Source organism: Corvus kubaryi, unplaced genomic scaffold, assembly GCF_017639235.1.
Source record: "Corvus kubaryi isolate FWS band 111438036 unplaced genomic scaffold, C.kubaryi_AGA036_p1.0 37185, whole genome shotgun sequence".
NCBI classification, from domain to species: Eukaryota; Metazoa; Chordata; class Aves; order Passeriformes; family Corvidae; genus Corvus; species Corvus kubaryi.
The window spans coordinates 45,812-62,979 of record NW_024581052.1 but is presented as its reverse complement, the minus strand read 5'-3'; the positions used below and the strand labels follow the sequence as shown (position 1 = coordinate 62,979).

The window sequence follows — 17,168 nt, the reverse complement described above, 5'->3', positions numbered from 1 at the left end:
GCATTTCCCAGCCCCCAGACCCTCCTTCCCTCACACTGAGGGCCCCTGGCATCCCCTTTCCTGGGCACAGAATTCCCTGGACACCCCACCCCACCTCTCCCAGTCCCTGCACTCCCTTTCCTTGACTCTGAGCCCCTGAACCTCCTTCCAGCTCTCCCAGCTCTTCAAGTCCCTCCTCTCCTTGACCTGTGGACCCCCTTGGATCCCCAAACTCCCACCCCCTCAGATCTCTGTGTCCCCCCAGTTCTCCACTCCCTGCAGTACCTGGAAGTGGCACTGTCAGAGCCCGGCCCGGGGGTCCCCCAGTCCCTGATCACGGGAACGTGGACGGGACCCCCTCCGAGCGCTGCCACAGCGAGCGGGGCCGGATGGAGCTGCAGGCATGGGGATGGGAGGGGGAGCCGAGCAAGGATACTGGGATAGCCAAACCTGGGATATTGGGATAGCCAGACCTGGCTCAAGGAGAGGAACTGGCACGTGGCTGACAGTGACCTGGAGACAGGGCCGGTACAACCAGAGTGGGGCGACGGGGGGGAGCTGGGGGCTGGGATCTGTGGGAATGGGGTGGATCTCTAGGGGTGGGATCTGTGGGAGTGGGATGGGATCTGTGTGCTTGGCATAGGAATCCAGGGAGCTGCAAGGGGCTCCGTGGGGCTGGGACACGACTCCATGGGTCCGTTCTCTCCTCGTTCCCAGGTCTCCCCACGGTGCAGGTGGTTTCCAGCTGTGACCTCCTGTCCAATGGAGCGTCCATGGATCCCACCGGCACGGCTACGACGGGTGGGATTTCATCTCCTTCCAGCTGGGATCCGGAAGCTTTGCAGTGTCTGACGATGCCACCTGGATCCCCCAGAGGTGCTGGGAATCCAAAGGGATCCTGCCAGAGCAGATGAAGCATTACCTGGGACACACCTGTGTGGAAGAGCTCCCAAAATACATCGGATGTGGTCGGGAGGCTCTGGAGCACAAAGGTGGGTGTGGGGGGGAATTTCTATGGGAATGTGGGATTCAGGAAGGGTGGACTTGGGAATGCAGGAATTCCCATGGAATTTCCATGGATGGATCTCACTCTCATCCCAGTCAGGTGAGAATTCCATGGACGAATCTCCCCCCCCAGCCCACTGCCATGGGAATTCCATGGGGAAATGACTGGAATTTATGTCCAGTCAAATCCCTGCTGCAATTCAATGGGACATAAATCCCAATCCTTTCCCCAGGCCGGGGAGTGCCCTCTCCCTGCCCCGAGCCGAGCTCGGGCCTTTCCTTCGGTGTTCTCTGCCCTGCCCGGGGCAGGAGGGCACTGACAGAGCGGCTTTGGTGGCACCAGGCACCGCCCGGGCTCCAGCCACTGCAGGTGGCTCCGCGGGAATGTCCAACACCAAAGCTTCAAGCGAACAACAGCTCCTGGAGGGGATTCTGCCCCCTCTGCCTGTCCTGGGAGCCCAAGGGCAACGCCCCGGCCACAACAGCCCAGAGTGCTGGAGCACAGTGTCCCTGGGCCAGGCCATGTTCCCTGGCTGTCCCCTGTCCCTCGGCTCTCCCCTGTCCCTCGGCTGTTCCGTGTCCCTCGGCTCTGTGGGGCCGGGGGTGGCAAGCAGGACCCTGGGCAGCCCTGGGGGAGAACAACCCTGAGCCCCAGCTGGGCCAGTTCCCCCAGTTCCCCCAGGGGGGCCCAGGTCACTCCCAGCATGGGCCCTGTGGCTCCCAGTCACCCCAGTATGGTTCCAGCTCACTACCCAGTATGATCTCAGTCACTTTCAGTTACACTCAGTATGATCCCAGTATGACCCTGGTCACTCCCACTATGATCCCAGCATGGTCCCACGTGTTCACCCCTAGTATAGTTCCAGGCCCTCCCAGTAAAGTCCCAGTTTCTCCCAGTATGATCCCAGTCACTCCCACTGTGGCTCCAGTCCTCCCCAGTATGATTCCAGTATGAACCCAGTCACCCTCAGTATGAAGCCATTTGCTCCCAGCATAGTCCCAGTAACTCCCAGTATGATCGCAGTCACTCCCAGATACTCCTAGTATTATTCCAGTAACTTCCGTTATGGTTCCTCTATGATCCCAGTCACTCCCAGTGTCTCGCAGTGTCTCCCAGTAGCTTCCAGCATGATTCCAGTCACTCCCTGTATATCCCAGTTGCCCTCAGGATGCTCCTAGTCACTTCCAGTATGATCCCAGTATGACCCCAGTCACCCTCAGTGTTGACTCAGTTGTTCCCAGTATGATCCCAGTTGTCCCCAGCATGGTACCAGTTCCTCCCAGTCTGATCCCAGTTGCTCTCAGTTGCCCCTAGCACAGAGCCAGTTATTCCATGCATGATACCTGTATGTGTCCGGTAGTATCCCAGTCTCCCCCAGCATGGTCCCAGTCAATCCCAGTTGCCCCCAGTGTAGATCCAGTCACTCCCAGTTGCTCTCAGTGTGTTCCCAGTCACCCCCAGTGCGGTTACAGACACTCCCAGTATAGCCCAGTTGCCCTCAGCTTGCTCATAATCATTCCCAGTCACAGCCACTTGCCCCAGTAAGGTTCCAGTCTCCACCAGTATGATCCTAGTGTCGTGGTTTGACACTGGCCCAATGCCAGGCATCCACAGGAGTCCCTCGCTCACCCTCCCTTGCCACAGCTGGGCAGAGGAGGGAAAAGGAAAAAAAAAAATTAACAAAGGGTTCATGAGTGAGATAAGGACCGGGAGAAAACACTTCAAGGGTGAAACAGGCTCAACTTAAACCAGAGGGGGATAATGAGAAATAAAATAAGCCCTTAGAACACCTTCCCCCCCCCCAGCCCCTCCCTCCTTCCCACCGACAGCGCAGGGAGACAGGGCACGGGGGTTTGGTCAGTTCATCACTGAGACTTCCTTCTGCTGCTCCGGGAGAGGACTCCTTCCCCTGTGAGGCCGTGGGGTCCCTCCCACGGGAGACAGTTCTCCGTGAACTTCTCCAGCATGGGCCCACTGTCATGAGCAGCAGCCACACCGCACCTGCTGCAGCGTGAGCCCCTCCCACGGGCACACAGTCCTCCCATGCCATGAGTCTGTCTTCCACAGGGTGTAGTCCTCCGAGGCCAGGCTGCTCCAGCCTGGGAGCAGGGCTTCTCCCCAGTGTGGATCATCTGGTGACGGATTATAGAATGAGAGCTTTGGTGGATCAGTGCCATGTTTGTCCCTGCTGGGTCCCTCATGAACCACTTAGGTGGCGCTCTCCCAGCACCTACGTATGCACACAATCTCACCTTCACAGGTTATCACAAAGAGCCGCTCACACACAGAGTTTATGCACAAACCAGGGATAAAGAGGGGAGAGGGGTTCCGAGGTGTTTGATAGCAACACACCTGAAGGAGGCAAGAAGAACCCAGAACTGAAAGCCCACGCCAGTTTTATCCTGAGAGCTCCCAAAGGCAGACAGAGCATCCAAAAGCAATAGTCTGAGGGCTAGGGGGCAGAGGCAAGGTTGGGTGACATAACAGGGGCAAATGGGAAAAGGGATGGGAGGGAGGAGAGGGCCAGTGACCAGCAGAATCTAGACAAAGAGAGAATTTTCTAGCACAGTGTTGTAAGGAGAGACCACTTTTAGGGCAACTTGGGGGGTGTAAAGTGGACTTAGCCACTGCAACATCTCCCTCTAATTTACTTTAAAAGAAGGCCTCCCCCATTTACTTGGAACTAACTAAGGTGGGAACCGTTCTTCCCCTTTCTGTGAGTGGGGAAAGGGTATTTTGATCTTAACAGTGAGCGTCCAGGGTTGTGGCAGTATTTTAAACAACGAATGGATGGCAGAACAACCAGAAACACCCGTAAAGCCTCTGGAGGGAGGCAACCCCTCCCCCAAGTTCCCAATGTCCCAACAAGTCCTGAGTTCCTCCGATGGTGCTGGGTGCAGTGGACCTTTCTGGGCTACTGAGGCTGCTATTTCCATGCTCTTATCAGCCACAGCATCCACAGCCACAGCAGCGTCTCTGGGTACTTGCTCAGATTAGGGACATCTAGGAGATGGCAGGGTGACAGGTGCCAGGTTCCATGGGGGAGTCAGGACAGATGTCTCTGTAAGGGTCTCAAACAAAGTTGTTAAGGACCGTCGAATCACTCGAGAATACCCGAAACTGGAAATGTTCTTTCTCCCTTTATCAATTTCCCTTTTCCATCCCCTCTTTTCAAAAAAAGAGGGTAGGTATAGGGTATAGGAAGGGTAAGGGATTATTCGGGCAGGGAAACCATGAGGGAAGGTCAGGGGGGTTCAGGGGGATTTTTAACTGAACCAGTCTGGAGGGGGTACAAATTAGATGTTCACGAGGCTTGTCACTTTGTGTTGACATCGCCTCCAGGCGGCACTAGTCTCGTCTTTGGCTGATTCAGCGTCAGGGTTAGCCGTGTTTTTTCTTACGGTCTCAGGAGTTGGTGGTGGTGGTCCAAGGTAGGGCTTGATATTCTTTACCAGCACCCATTTCAAACCTGCTGGTGTGGAAACACAAGCATATCCCCTTCCCCGGGTGTTGAGTGGAAAGGGTCCCTGAATTTGACAGCTCTCTGGATCCTTGACCAACACCGGTGGCTGTTCCTTTAATTTGGCCTGTGTTGAATTGGTAAAGTATCAGAATAGGGGGGGGGTGGGTTCTGAGAAGGAGTTGTTTAAGAAATTGATGGTAAAGAGCCTTTGCAGAGTCTCACAACGGGACAATTAACCTCTGCACCTCCACGTTGTTGGTCAAGGACCCTCTTGAGAGTTTGGTGGGTCCTTTCAACAATAGACTGTCCTGTGGGGGAGTGGGGCATGCCAGTGGTGTGCTGGGTGCCCCACTGATTAAAGAAACCTTGCAATTTATTAGAAACATAGGCAGGACGATTGTCCGTTTTCACTTCTTTGGGCACTCCCAGGGTGGAAAAGGCAAGGAGAAAGTGTTTTATTATGTCTGTTGTTGTTGAGCTTTTGACCCTTCCTTCCCGGACCAGGGTAAGAGAGCAGAGGAGGCTGCTGTTCTGCTAAGTTCTTTATTTCATAGTCTCATAGCTTTCTTGAGGGCAGAGTTTGAAGGGAGCTACATGATAAAGGCAAGCAGCAACAGCAACAACAGGCAAAAACCAGCTTCTTCTTCTATATACTCAACAATTTTTCTTATGGAAGTGTGGATTATATTTGCTAATTAACTAATAAGATTAACACACGATTCTAGTTTTCCTTTTCTTAACCCATCCTGGTCTAATTCTAACAGTCGTAAGCCTTACACAAGTGTTACATAGGTATTACACAGATTTGCATATACAGTTTCTATCAGTTCTTATTGTTTATGTGAACACTCTATCTAAAAATGTGAACAGTTTAATTCTATCTATGTTTTGTCTAAAGTAAAGAATTCTGTGAAAGGTAATACTGCTGCAGCAAGAACTGTGTTTAAGGTCTCTGCTACAGCTTTTTAATGTTTAAGGCACTTAGCATATATGTCTACTAAAAGTTAAAAAATCTGTATTTCTATTTCAGTTTGGTGTGACTTCATGTATTTCAGCTTGTCCAAAGGTTTTAATTCAATCCCTGTGCTTTGGCTTTCCTCTAGGCCTGAGTCCAGAGGAGCTTTCACTCCAACATCTCCCCCTCTTGTTTGAACCATGAAGACTTCCTTAATAGCTTTGTTGATAATTTGCCGGATACATTGAAGTAAACAAGGCACCATTATTAACACAACTATAATGATAACTAATATGTAAAAACCCATCTTTAAAAGCTCTTTCGCCCATGTTGTTAAGTTCTATCCATCAAGCAGATTATCTAACCAAGTTCCATCATCAACTCTAATCTTTGGCACACCTCCTTTCAGTTGTTGAATACTCTTATGAATGGATTCTGAATGATCAGAGAAATTCATACAGCACATTCCTTCAAAGTCTTTACACCCATGTCCATGTGCTAATAAAAGGAAATCAATTGCAGCCCTGTTCTGCAAAGTTGCACATCTTTGGTATCTGTTAGCATATCGCTTAATGCAAGGGAAATAGCATTGAATTCCTTTCTCAGCCAACACCCTAGTCGGTCTAATTGTTTCAGTGCAACTCCTGAAGCAAGTTGTGGTAAAAGAAGAGCTGCTGAGAGCCTTTCCACAGGACCTCAGGGTACAAAATCATCATTACAATCTGGCTTATACTGAAGAATAGACCTTTTATGTCTCATAAAAGCAAGCATTTTTGCACTGAGTGTTAGCAAAGTAAGTTTTCCCACGCTACATGGTCCACCAGTGATGTATGCTGGGATAGTAGGCCAAACTCTACCTCCACAAATGAAAAATACTCCACCTGGTAATTGAAAGGGAGTATTGTTACAGTGCAGATCCTGTAACACCATGTATCAAACAAGGAGTCCCGTGGAAAGAAATATATATGGACAGATTCTTGGTAGATGTTTCAGAGAGATGTTTATTTCTCCAACCGCATGGCCAGGGCTCTGCCGAGGAACTCTTACAGTCATGGGACCCGAGGGTCCTTGTCCACGCAGGGAAACACAGAACAACCAATGGGAACGAGGCTGACCAGGGGCAGGGAAACCCCGTGTCTGTCCCCTCAGGGTCCCTCTCCCAGGGCTACACGGCGGGGGAGGAGACCCCAACATTTCACCTGTTTATTTTTAGAAAAAGAGATGTAAAACTTAACATTGAAAACAACTGGATAAACATAACAAGAACAGTTTCAAAACAAAACAAGCCACCCTCCTGAGTCTTTAAATGTCCAAACAGATTCTCTGGAACATCTTAAGGCTGGCAGAAGGGGGACAGGACTCTCCGAGCATGCTTTGTGGGGAAACTGAAGCAGGAGAGGGTTTAATTTCTTCCCTCCCCCTTTTCATCCCCCCCTTGGCATTGGAAAGGGATTTTTGGGGAAACAATTGGCAAAGACATGGTTTTGTGAGGGAAACCATGGATGAAAAAATGGATTGGGAATACACTGGGGGTAATAGGACATAGGGTAAAAGGGAAAGGTGGGATTAGGAAAGGGAGACTGTAGGGGGGGCTTACAATGGAGATATTGTCTAACATGACTACGATTTTTTGCATATATACTGCCTTTTACAGGAACACCATCAGGCCTAGTGACCTGCAATGTTTGTAACCCTTTTCTACCTTGTATCATTTTGAATTCCACCACCTCTCCATCTCCCAAGCTTGCGATGCATTTTTCAGGGTTATTCTTTTTAATAGCAGTTCTATGCACGAATATGCCTTGCTGGTTGTCACATCTTGTTATAAAACCATAATTTTGTTTAACATTATGCCACTTTACCATTCCTAAAATCTTAGCTACTATGATCTTTTCCTTTTTCTGAGTGGCTGCTGTTTTCTGTCTCGCTGCATTCTTGCTTTCTCTTTTGCTCACTCCTGTGTTGGAATTGCTGGAGCTGCTGGGGCTGCCAGGGCCGCCGGAGCTGCTGGTGCCTGCGCGCTCTTCCCGGGGTCGCGTTCGGGGCCGTGCGGGCTGGGCCAGGCCGCGCCGCTCAGTTCTCTGCGGGTCACCTCCTCTGGTCACAGCTTCGCTGCTGATGCCAGGCGCTGCAGCCACATCTCGGCCGGGCCCCCAAGCAATGACTCCCCCACGCCCTGCTCCAGCACGCGTCTCGGCTGGGCGCGGCTCCGCTCCACCGCCGCCACCCGCGCGCCGCCCCTCTCGGTCGGGCGTTCACAGGGCTTGCTGAGTATCATATACAGAATGAATTACAGAAGTATAATTGCACCATAAAGTCTGATTTTTATATAAATTGTGATAAGGAGTAACATCCTTAATTAAAGATTGACTGTTGTTTGTATAATTAAATTTGACACAAAAGGTCATATATGTAGAACCAAGGATGGCTAATTCCTGAGGTTCAGAAGATGCCTTGAGAAGGTGAGGAACCCACCAATCCCATCCATCTACTGGATTGTAGTAGTTCCACACATTTGTCTTAACAAAGGGACCCTGAAAAGCTTCATCAATTTCTATCGGGATTGGCCAAGCATCCATTGGCACACCAACCAAGCAGGTGTGAAATGGTTTCTCAGGGGTCGTGTCGGACAGACATATGGCATCTAAACCTGATGCATTAGCTAAAGTCACCCAAACGTTAGCTTTAGGTTGGTTAACAGGTAAATCTGCATAGCCAAAAGCAAGCAAAGCAAAAAAGCATAAGCATAATTTTCGATTAAGTTCCATATTCTTCTTACACTATCATCTAACAAAGAATTCTACAATATTACTGATTCCCACACCCAAAGTTCACAATCTTCTGTAGATAGAGTGCAAGATGTCAGGCAGAGGTTGCAATCTCTGTTCAGCTCACATCTGTGTGCCTGCTTCTTTACTTGTGGGGTTGTCAGCGTTTCTTCGCATTTGATAGGGTTTCACGTTCTTTGCTGGAAGCCATCTGAGTTGGCCGCCTGTGGAAACACAAGCAAACCGTTTGCCCACATTATTAGAGGAAATGGACCTTCAATCTTCCCTGTTTCTGGGTTTCTAATTAACACTGGAGGATTCTCTTTTAACTTTGCTCTTGCACTGTTAGAGAAATGTCTGAAAATTGGTGGATCAGGCTCTACAAAAGAGCTGTTTAAAAAATTAAAGACATACAGAGCTTTGTTCAACCTCATCTGTGGTGTTGCCTGTGCCAACCCTCCTTTTTGCTGATCTAAAATAAGTTTTAAAGAGTGATATGTTCTTTCAACAATGGCTTGACTTGTGGGAGAGTAAGGAACACCAAAAGTGTGCCACACTCCCCAATCCATTAAAAAGTCAGCCAATTTCTTTGCTGTATATGCAGGGCCATTGCCTGTTCTTATCTCTTGAGGTACCCTAATGAAGGAAATGCTTGCAAAAAATGCTGACAGGCATGACTGGCTGTCTCACCTGTATGTACTGAAGCAAAGACTGAACCTGAAAAGGTATCCACTGACACATGGATATTTTTAAATTTCCTGAAAGACAGGTATTTGGTAATATCTGTCTGCCACAATTGCAAGCTTTGCAATCCTCATGGATTGACTGCTCCTGTTGAGACAGGAGGCTGTACAAGTTGGCAGTCAGGACAGGCACTTACGCTTGCTTTTGCCTGATCCTTAGAAAGATGAAACATTCACATGAGTGCTTGCACATTTTGATGTAAAAGGCATGACTCAGTTTTGCTTGTTCAAAAATGTTAGGCAGAGTATTAACAAGAACTACTGTCAATTCATTGGCTCTTACATGACCTTATTGCTCTGCTGAATTGTTAAATTGAGAGCGTCAAGGGTTTTTGCAAGTCTCTGGTCGATTACTTCTGACTGACTTTTGAGATCCTTTTCAAGTGACTCTCCCAAGGTAGCTGCTTGTATGGTAGCTGTTTGCTGAGGTCTGCCAATTTTGCTGCAGGCTTCTATCATTTGTGATAAAGTAGGTTCTTGTTCAGGTAGGCTTCGAATGACTTTTCTACATTCTTCATTGGCATTCGCATATGCAAGGTTGCAAAGCAAGAGTGGTTGGGTTTCATCATCCTCACACTGCCTTTCCAAGGCTTGTGTCAGGTGATCGATGAATGCTGTATAGGGCTCTAATGGACCCTGCTTTACTGATGTGTAAGTCCCTTCTGGGCTCCCCACCGGCTGTGTCAATAAAAAAGCTTTGCAGGCTGCTTTTTTTATGTCCCCTAACACTACTCTCGGTAAATCTATTTGTTCTTCAGGCTTATCGTTGGGGGGGTCGCCTGTTAGCTGGGCTATTGTAAGTGCTGCGTGGGGACCCCCAGCATATGTTGCATTTTTTTGATTCAAGAATTTCCTCCATTTCATGTCCCATAGGATGTATTGTGATTCTGTTAGAATTGATGAAGCAATGTATCTGCAATCAAGAGGTATTAAATCTGCATTATCAATTACTGCTTTTAGCAGCTGTTTAAAATATGGTGAGCCTATCCCATTTTCTCGAATCGCTCTTCTCAAATCCTTGATATCATCATGGTCTACCTTCACCCATCTTGGTTCGGCATTCCCTTGGCCATATCTGACTGGCAAAGCTAGAAGTGGCTCTTGGGCTAAGTCAAAATCTTTTTCTTTTAGTGCCTTTTGTCTAACTTCTGCCCAGTCTGTTGTCACTGGCTTTTGACTTTCCCTTAGAGGGTGTCTTGATGAGGGAGAGATAGGTTTTCTTCTTCACCAGAAGCAGAACAATCATTGTCCATTCTTCTGTGTTTATTATTCCAGCAGCTGTTTCTTTCTGGTCCATCTCCGCCCTTTCTGTGCAATAGAATGGGTTCCGAGGCAGGCTGTATCTGTGTCTGTGTATTGTCAAGTATTTGAGGGTGCAATAACAGAAGCAGCCACAGGTGGTGCTGCAGCTGGCGGATGAGCAACTTGTTGGTTACAAGATGGCACCAGCGGAAGTACGTAGGCATTGTTTACGGAAGTGATGAGGGCACCGCCATGTTCTTGTATGGCAGATGGCGTTGTTGGGACATCAGCTGGTTGTCTGGGATAACGTGAGCGCACATTTTGTACATCGTGGATACCCGGCAAGATTTCTGTAGTGAAGTAGTTTTTTGGCCAAGCACCGGCTTGAATATAGAAGACTTGATCCATTTGAGGAACCATGGGCAGAGGGTCATGGCCAGGGTGGTCCAGCAGCAGGCCGGCTGGCACAGGCAGTGGCTGCACCAATGGTGGGGAAACAAGCGCGGGTGCCGAATGCTGCTCCGTCATGGGCTGCAGGTTGGACACCGTAGCAGCTCCATGCAGGGGGGAAGAAGTGAGTGGTGGCAGCAGGAGGCCACACACAGAGGTCTGGCGCTTGGATCAGGCAGCAGGACCGAGTTTGAATCTATAAAAATTTCGGGTTTCTTGGCCGTGGAGGCAAAAAGTAAAGCTGTTTCGCAAAGGGAAGGGAAAATCCCTCCTGTTTTCTCAGGCCAGGAGGGGTATGGGAATCCCAATAAGAAAGGAACGGCAGCACCTGCAGAAAACCCGTCTGTTGCCCATAGAGATGGGGCGGAGTCAGGGGCAAAGACGAAGGGGAGGTTGCTCCGCCCGCTGCGGCTTCCAAAGCATCAGCAGCGGCTGCGCTCGGCTTGCTCGGAGAGGCACCTGGAGGTGCTGGGGCTTCACACGGAGCTGTTTGAACTAGCTGTGCAGCCCGAGAACACGGCTGTGCCATGTCCGCCGGTCCCGGGGGGTCCTGGGTCTGCAGTTTAACAGCAGTTAAAGAACGTGGAGGTTTTGTGAGTGGGCTATCTGCACCCAAGGTGCTACATGCAAACTCGCGTGCACATGTGTCTCCTGTATGTGCCATCTGGCTGAGAGCCCTCTCCACCCACATTAGTGTCTAGCTGCGATATAGAATTTGAAACTGGAGTTTGCAGTATTTCGTTATTGGATTCTATTTCAAGGACTGTAATTATGAATTTAGAGAAGGGATTATTCAATATTTCAACAATTATTTGCCATATGGGCAGTATATTTGATACAGATTTATTTCCACGGATGGATTCATCAAATAATTTTATACCTATTTGGTCCCATACTTTTTTTATTTAATGCAGAGCCTGCTTTAACTTCTGAGAAGTTTTTTTGAGCATATATTAAAAGATCTTTCAAATCTTTGCTTGGGATCTTGTCATTATTACATATTAATAAATATTTTAGATGTTCATAATCTGCCTCTGCTCTTTTGTCGTATTGTTCCCCATCTAGATTACTCCAAAGGATGCTTACCTTTCCTCCCCAGAGGTAAGCTTCAGTAACACAGTTCTTGTGCTCATGGAACGAGCTCTGGCGTGCCCTTGATCAGAGAGAGTCCAGCTGCGTTACTTCTATGCGTCGCAGAAGTGACTTCGGCATCAAGAAGGGTGCTGCTGGCTGAGCTAGCTAGCTGGCTTCTTTGCAGAGGGAACACGTCAGGAACCAATGATATAGGTTCACATTAGTTTGGAGGTAAAGGAAGAGAGAGGCTGTTCTGGTCTGGCTTCTAACAGGTTTATTGCCAGAAGTTTCACAACCAGAACATGACGATGATCATAAGCTGGGATGGGATGGGATGCTGCCGAGACTCTTTTCCTCAGTTTTATAGGGGGTTTGAAAACCACGGGGAAAGGGAAAAACAACCAATGAGTTACAAGCCAGGGGGAGGATACAATTCAGCAAGAACCACTGGGGGAAACCGAGAGGCGGGAGTTATAACAAAGAACCAATGAACAACCAAGTAACCGAGAATTTTCCCAAACCGGGGAGGCGGCTTGTACCCGGGCACCACCCAGGGGGGATGCGGCTTAGGTTTCTGAGCCACCCCTCGACCCACCCTCGGAGTCTGTCTCTTCTGGAAACTCGATCCAGGGGATGGGCTGGGATTGGTTGGTGTAGGAGCTTGGGTGGGTCGGTCGGGACGGACTGAGACGAGAGATCTCTGAAGTCAGATCTTGGAACATGCGGTTTATTGCAAAGGGCGTGGGTATAGGGGCACTGCTTAGAACTGCCAGACTCAGCTCGGAGCAGGCCCAGGAGAGCAAGAGAGTAAGCGGGTAAGTAAAGAGAGAGAGAGAGCGAGAGGAATGAGAGTGAAGAAGAAGTATGAGAGTCTGAAGTCCTGGTTACAATACAATAAATCATCTTCTGTACTGAATATTCTAATTGTCACTAACCAATCTAATACAAGATACAAATCCTATAGCATTTACATACAGCCTGTAAGAGTTCTTATATTACCATAGAGTGTTACATCTTAACTTCTAAAAACTACTCTTTGGACCCCTTCTGCTGAGCTAGTGGGGTCTGCTCTGACCCTTGGACCTGCCTGCAAGCAGAGGGTATTGTTCAATCAAGAGGGGATTACCTTCAGTCGGCCATACCATTGTTTTCCAGTTGTTCAGTAACTAAGACTTGGTATCTCAAAAGGTGGCTTTCATTTCGATGTTGCTTATAGTTTTCATATTCCCAAAATCTTTTGTCAGGCAATCATATTTATAAGGCTTTCCTGTTTCATCTTCCCCAACAGGTTGGCATCTCGCTGCCCTAGCCCCGCAGTGGGCTGGGTCATAGCAACACTTCAGCACAGTTCTCTCCAGCTCATCCTTCAAGTTGGGTTTATGTTTTCCTTTCAGCATTCAATAGATACCGTGTCACCTTTCATTTCAAGGTCCACTTTGCTCCCAGGATTTTTCTGTTTCTTCCAAACAGCCTTTTTCTTCCTACTTTGGAGATGCTTCAACAGGAAATTCTTTTAAGTTTTCTCTCTTAAAATAGAGGCACCATTTGTTGAGATTTTGGTGGGATACCCTTCCTTTTCAGACAAGGGTGAAAGAGCAGAGGAGGCTGCCGTCCTGCTAAAATTCTTTATTTCATAGTCTCATAGTTTTCTGAAGGCAGAGTTCGAAGGGGTTACATGATAAGGCCAAGCAGTAACAGCAGCAGCAGGCAAACAGCAAGCAGTAAACAGCTTCTTCTTCTATTATCTAAACTTACAGAAGTGTGGATTGTATTTCTTATTTGACCAATAAGATTAACACACAATTCTAAGGGTTTTTTTCTTAACCCATCCTGATCTAATTCTAACAGTTGTAAGCCTTACACAAGTATAACATAGGTATTACACAGATTTGCATATACAGTTTCTATCAGTTCTTACTGTTTATGTGAACACTCTATCTAAAAAAATGTGAACAGTATAATTCTATCTATGTTTTGTCTAAAGTAAAAGAATTCTGTGAAAGGTAATACTGCTGCAGTAAGAACAGTGTTTTAAGATTTCTTTGATGCAGCTTTTCAATGTTTAAAACACTTAGCATATATTTCTACTAAAAGTTAAAAATCTGTATTTCTATTTCACTTTGGTGTGGCTTCACATATCTCAGCTTATCCAAAGGTTTTAATTCAATCCCTGTGTTTTGGCTTTCCTCTGGGCCTGAGTCCAGAGGATCTTGCACTCCAACATGAACCAATCTGGATAGATCAATGGCCACTAAGTTCAGAAAAATTGGCCCACATAACAGAACTAGTGCAAGAACAAGTCCAGAAAAGGCATTTGGCACCATCCATAAGTCCGTGGAACACACCTACTTTTACTATTCCTAAAAAGAATGGCAAGTGGTGTTTGTTACATGATTTAAGGGAAGTAAATAAGGTAATGGAAGACATGGGAGCACTTCAGCACCATCCGTAAGTCCATGGAACACACCTACTTTACTATTCCTATAAAGAGTGGCAAGTGGTGTTTGTTACATGATTCAAGGGAAGTAAATAAGGTAATGGAAGACATGGGAGCAGTTCAGCCAGGATTACCATCCCCCAGTATGATTCCAAAACACTGGGAAATATTGATAATTGATTTAAAAGATTGTTTTTTCACTATTCCATTGCATCCAGAAGATTGTAAAAACTTTGCTTTTTCTTTTCCCTCTGTTAACAAGCAAGAACCCTCCAAGAGATATGAATGGACCGTTTTGCCACAAGCTGTGAAAAATTACCCTACTATGTGCCAGTTGTTTGTGGCCTGGGCATTGACACCATTCAGGCAACAGTATCCAGAACTGATTATTTATCATTATATGGATGATCTTTTGATTGCAGGAATGCAATTGGACAGAGAACAAATTATTACAGAATTAGAACAACAGTTACAAATGAAGGGATTGGTTATTGCACCTGAAAAATTACAACAGATGCCACTTTGGAAATATTTGAGTTCAATAATAGATCAAACCACAGTAAGGCCACAGAAAATTGAGTTAAACCCTACTATTAAAACCCTTAATGATGTTCAAAAAATAGTAAGTGACATTAATTGAGTTCAGACAATATGTGGTATCACCAATTCAGATTTACAACCTCTGTTAAATTTATTGTCAGGAGGAGGAGGTGTTAATGCTCCTCGAAACTTAACTGAAGCAGCACAAAAGGCTCTTGAAAATATTGGGCAAAATTGTACAAGGCTATACATCCTGCTGGAATCCAGATTTGAATATTGCAGTAGCTATATTTAGTCAAAGAGCTCATGTGTTTGCAGTTATTTTTCAATGGGCCCAACGGCCAGATGTGTTGTGTATATTGGAATGGATCTTTTTGCCAGTAAAACCAAAGGAAACTATAATGTGGAATTATTAGACCATATTATAATGAAAAGCCGAAACCGGGTAATATAAATATCCAGATCCAAGCCTGCAGAAATGATTGTGCCAACAACTCGAGTATATTTAAATTGGATGCTAAGACATAGCAGAGGCTTTCAAATTTCTGCTTTAGAGTTTACAGGCAAACTCAGTGTTCATACGCCAGGACATCAAATGTTCACATTTGTAATACTGAGATAATTTCAAAATCCCTTTGTTCTTCTAAGCTGGTTCAAGGAATAACAATTTTCACAGATGCCAGTGGCAAAACTGGGAAGGCTGCTTATGTTTGGAGAGAGAAAGGGCAGTGGAAACAGGGAGTTTTACATGAAACAAATGACCACTCTACTCAGTACTTAGAATTATTGGCAGTAGCAGTAGTATTTGAAAAATTGAATGATCAGCCAATTAATGTTGTATGTGATTCACTTTATGTGGTATGAGTAACTTGTTGCTTAGAACATGCATTCTTAAAGGAATTGAATAACCATGACCTATATTTGCTTTTTCGCCGCTTGCTTTTTGCTTTATCAAAGAGACACTGTGTTTATTTTGTTACTCATATTTATAGTCATTCTAAGTTTCAGGGTAGCCCAGCCAAAGGCAATGCATGAGCAGATTACTCAGTTTCTCCTGCCTGGGCTGCTCCTGCAGGAAATAAGTTTCAGCAAGAAGCACAGTCACATCAATTTTTTCATCAATCAGCAAAGCTCCTGCACTGACAATTTCATATTTCCTGAACTGATGCACAAGCTATTGTGGTGTCTTGCAGTGATTGTCAACAACTTCATCAGCCATTGGGGACAGCAGTTAATCCTAGAGGACTTGGACCCTTGGAGTTATGGCAAATGCATGTAACGCATTTTCCAGAGTTTGGACAACTTCTGTTTATTCATGTGTCTGTTGACTGTTTTTCTCTTGCAGTCTGGGCCACCATACAAACAGGAGAAACCACGAAACATGTTCTAAAACATTTACGCATGGCTGTTACTGCCCTTGGATTCCATGTACCTTGAAAACTGACAACGGCCCGGGGTTATACCAGTCGTAATTTTGCCACCTTTTGCAATGTGTGGGGTATTACTCATATCACTGGTACTCCACATTCTCCCACAGGACAAGCTATCATGAAACGCACCCATCGTACCCTGAAGCAATTGCTTTACAAACAAAAAGGGGAGAATTGTCCCTTTCGCCTCAAGCTCGCTTGGAAAAAGCTGTCTATGTAATGAATTATTGATGTATCCCAGGGGATAATCTTGTTCCTCCTGCAGTAAAACATGGGGCAGGACTAAAAGGGGACTTGAATGAAACTCCACAAGATAGTGGGAAAGTATGCGTAATAAATGGGGCTACAGGGCAATGGGAAGGACCAATGCAATTACTAACCTGGGAAAGGGAGTATGCATGTATTTCCACAGATAGGGGATCATGCTGGGTGCCTGCAAAGTGGGTGAAACCGTGGCTGGGGAAAGACAGTGATCCCAACCTGTGTGCTGATGCTGAAAATTGAAATCTCACCTCAGCTACAGCTCAAATGTCCTGATTCAGACTGTGGAAAGTGTAAACTGTGGGTATTGTGTGTATGCTTAACTTGAGATGCAAGATGGTATTGCAGTAGTATTAATCTTGTTACGAAAAAATGTAAAGAAATACATTCTGCAGGGGAATGTAAAGTAGAACAAGTTTTGTGTTGGAACAAGATTCCTTTGCCAAAAGAGGCTAAAGAATGGTGGGTACCTGAGGATGACTGGTCATGGCTTTTAACGCACTGGAAGGAGAGAATGCAGGAAAAATGGTGTCCAGTGAGAAAATTTCAGTGATCACGTTTTTACTGTTAAGCCTTATGACAACAGTCAAAGCACACGATAATCTGGAAGTAGTGCCGTGACACAATGTGTGGGTTACTTTTGCTAATGTTACTAAGCAGGATTCCTTTTGTCTGTCTATGGCTACACCAGCTGACCCATTCCGTACTTGCTTGATAGGCATACCTGACTTTAACCCTGAACGATTCAAGGGATATATAAATTGACCAATTCCTGCTACTTGCAATGCTACAATGCATCCTGCTACATTATCAGCTGGTT

The 17,168-nt window shown here is 46.5% G+C and overlaps 1 protein-coding gene across 1 annotated transcript; it reads left to right on the top strand.

The window, feature by feature from the left end:
* Positions 1–252: 252 nt before the first annotated feature.
* On the top strand, positions 253–2,754 carry LOC121661656 (major histocompatibility complex class I-related gene protein-like; the record flags this gene model as incomplete). The annotated part of the gene is given in 3 exon segments (XM_042022050.1): positions 253–422; positions 725–750; positions 753–2,754. Coding segments are annotated over 3 exon segments (642 nt in total), but the record flags the coding sequence as incomplete, so codon positions are not given.
* Positions 2,755–17,168: the final 14,414 nt, after the last annotated feature.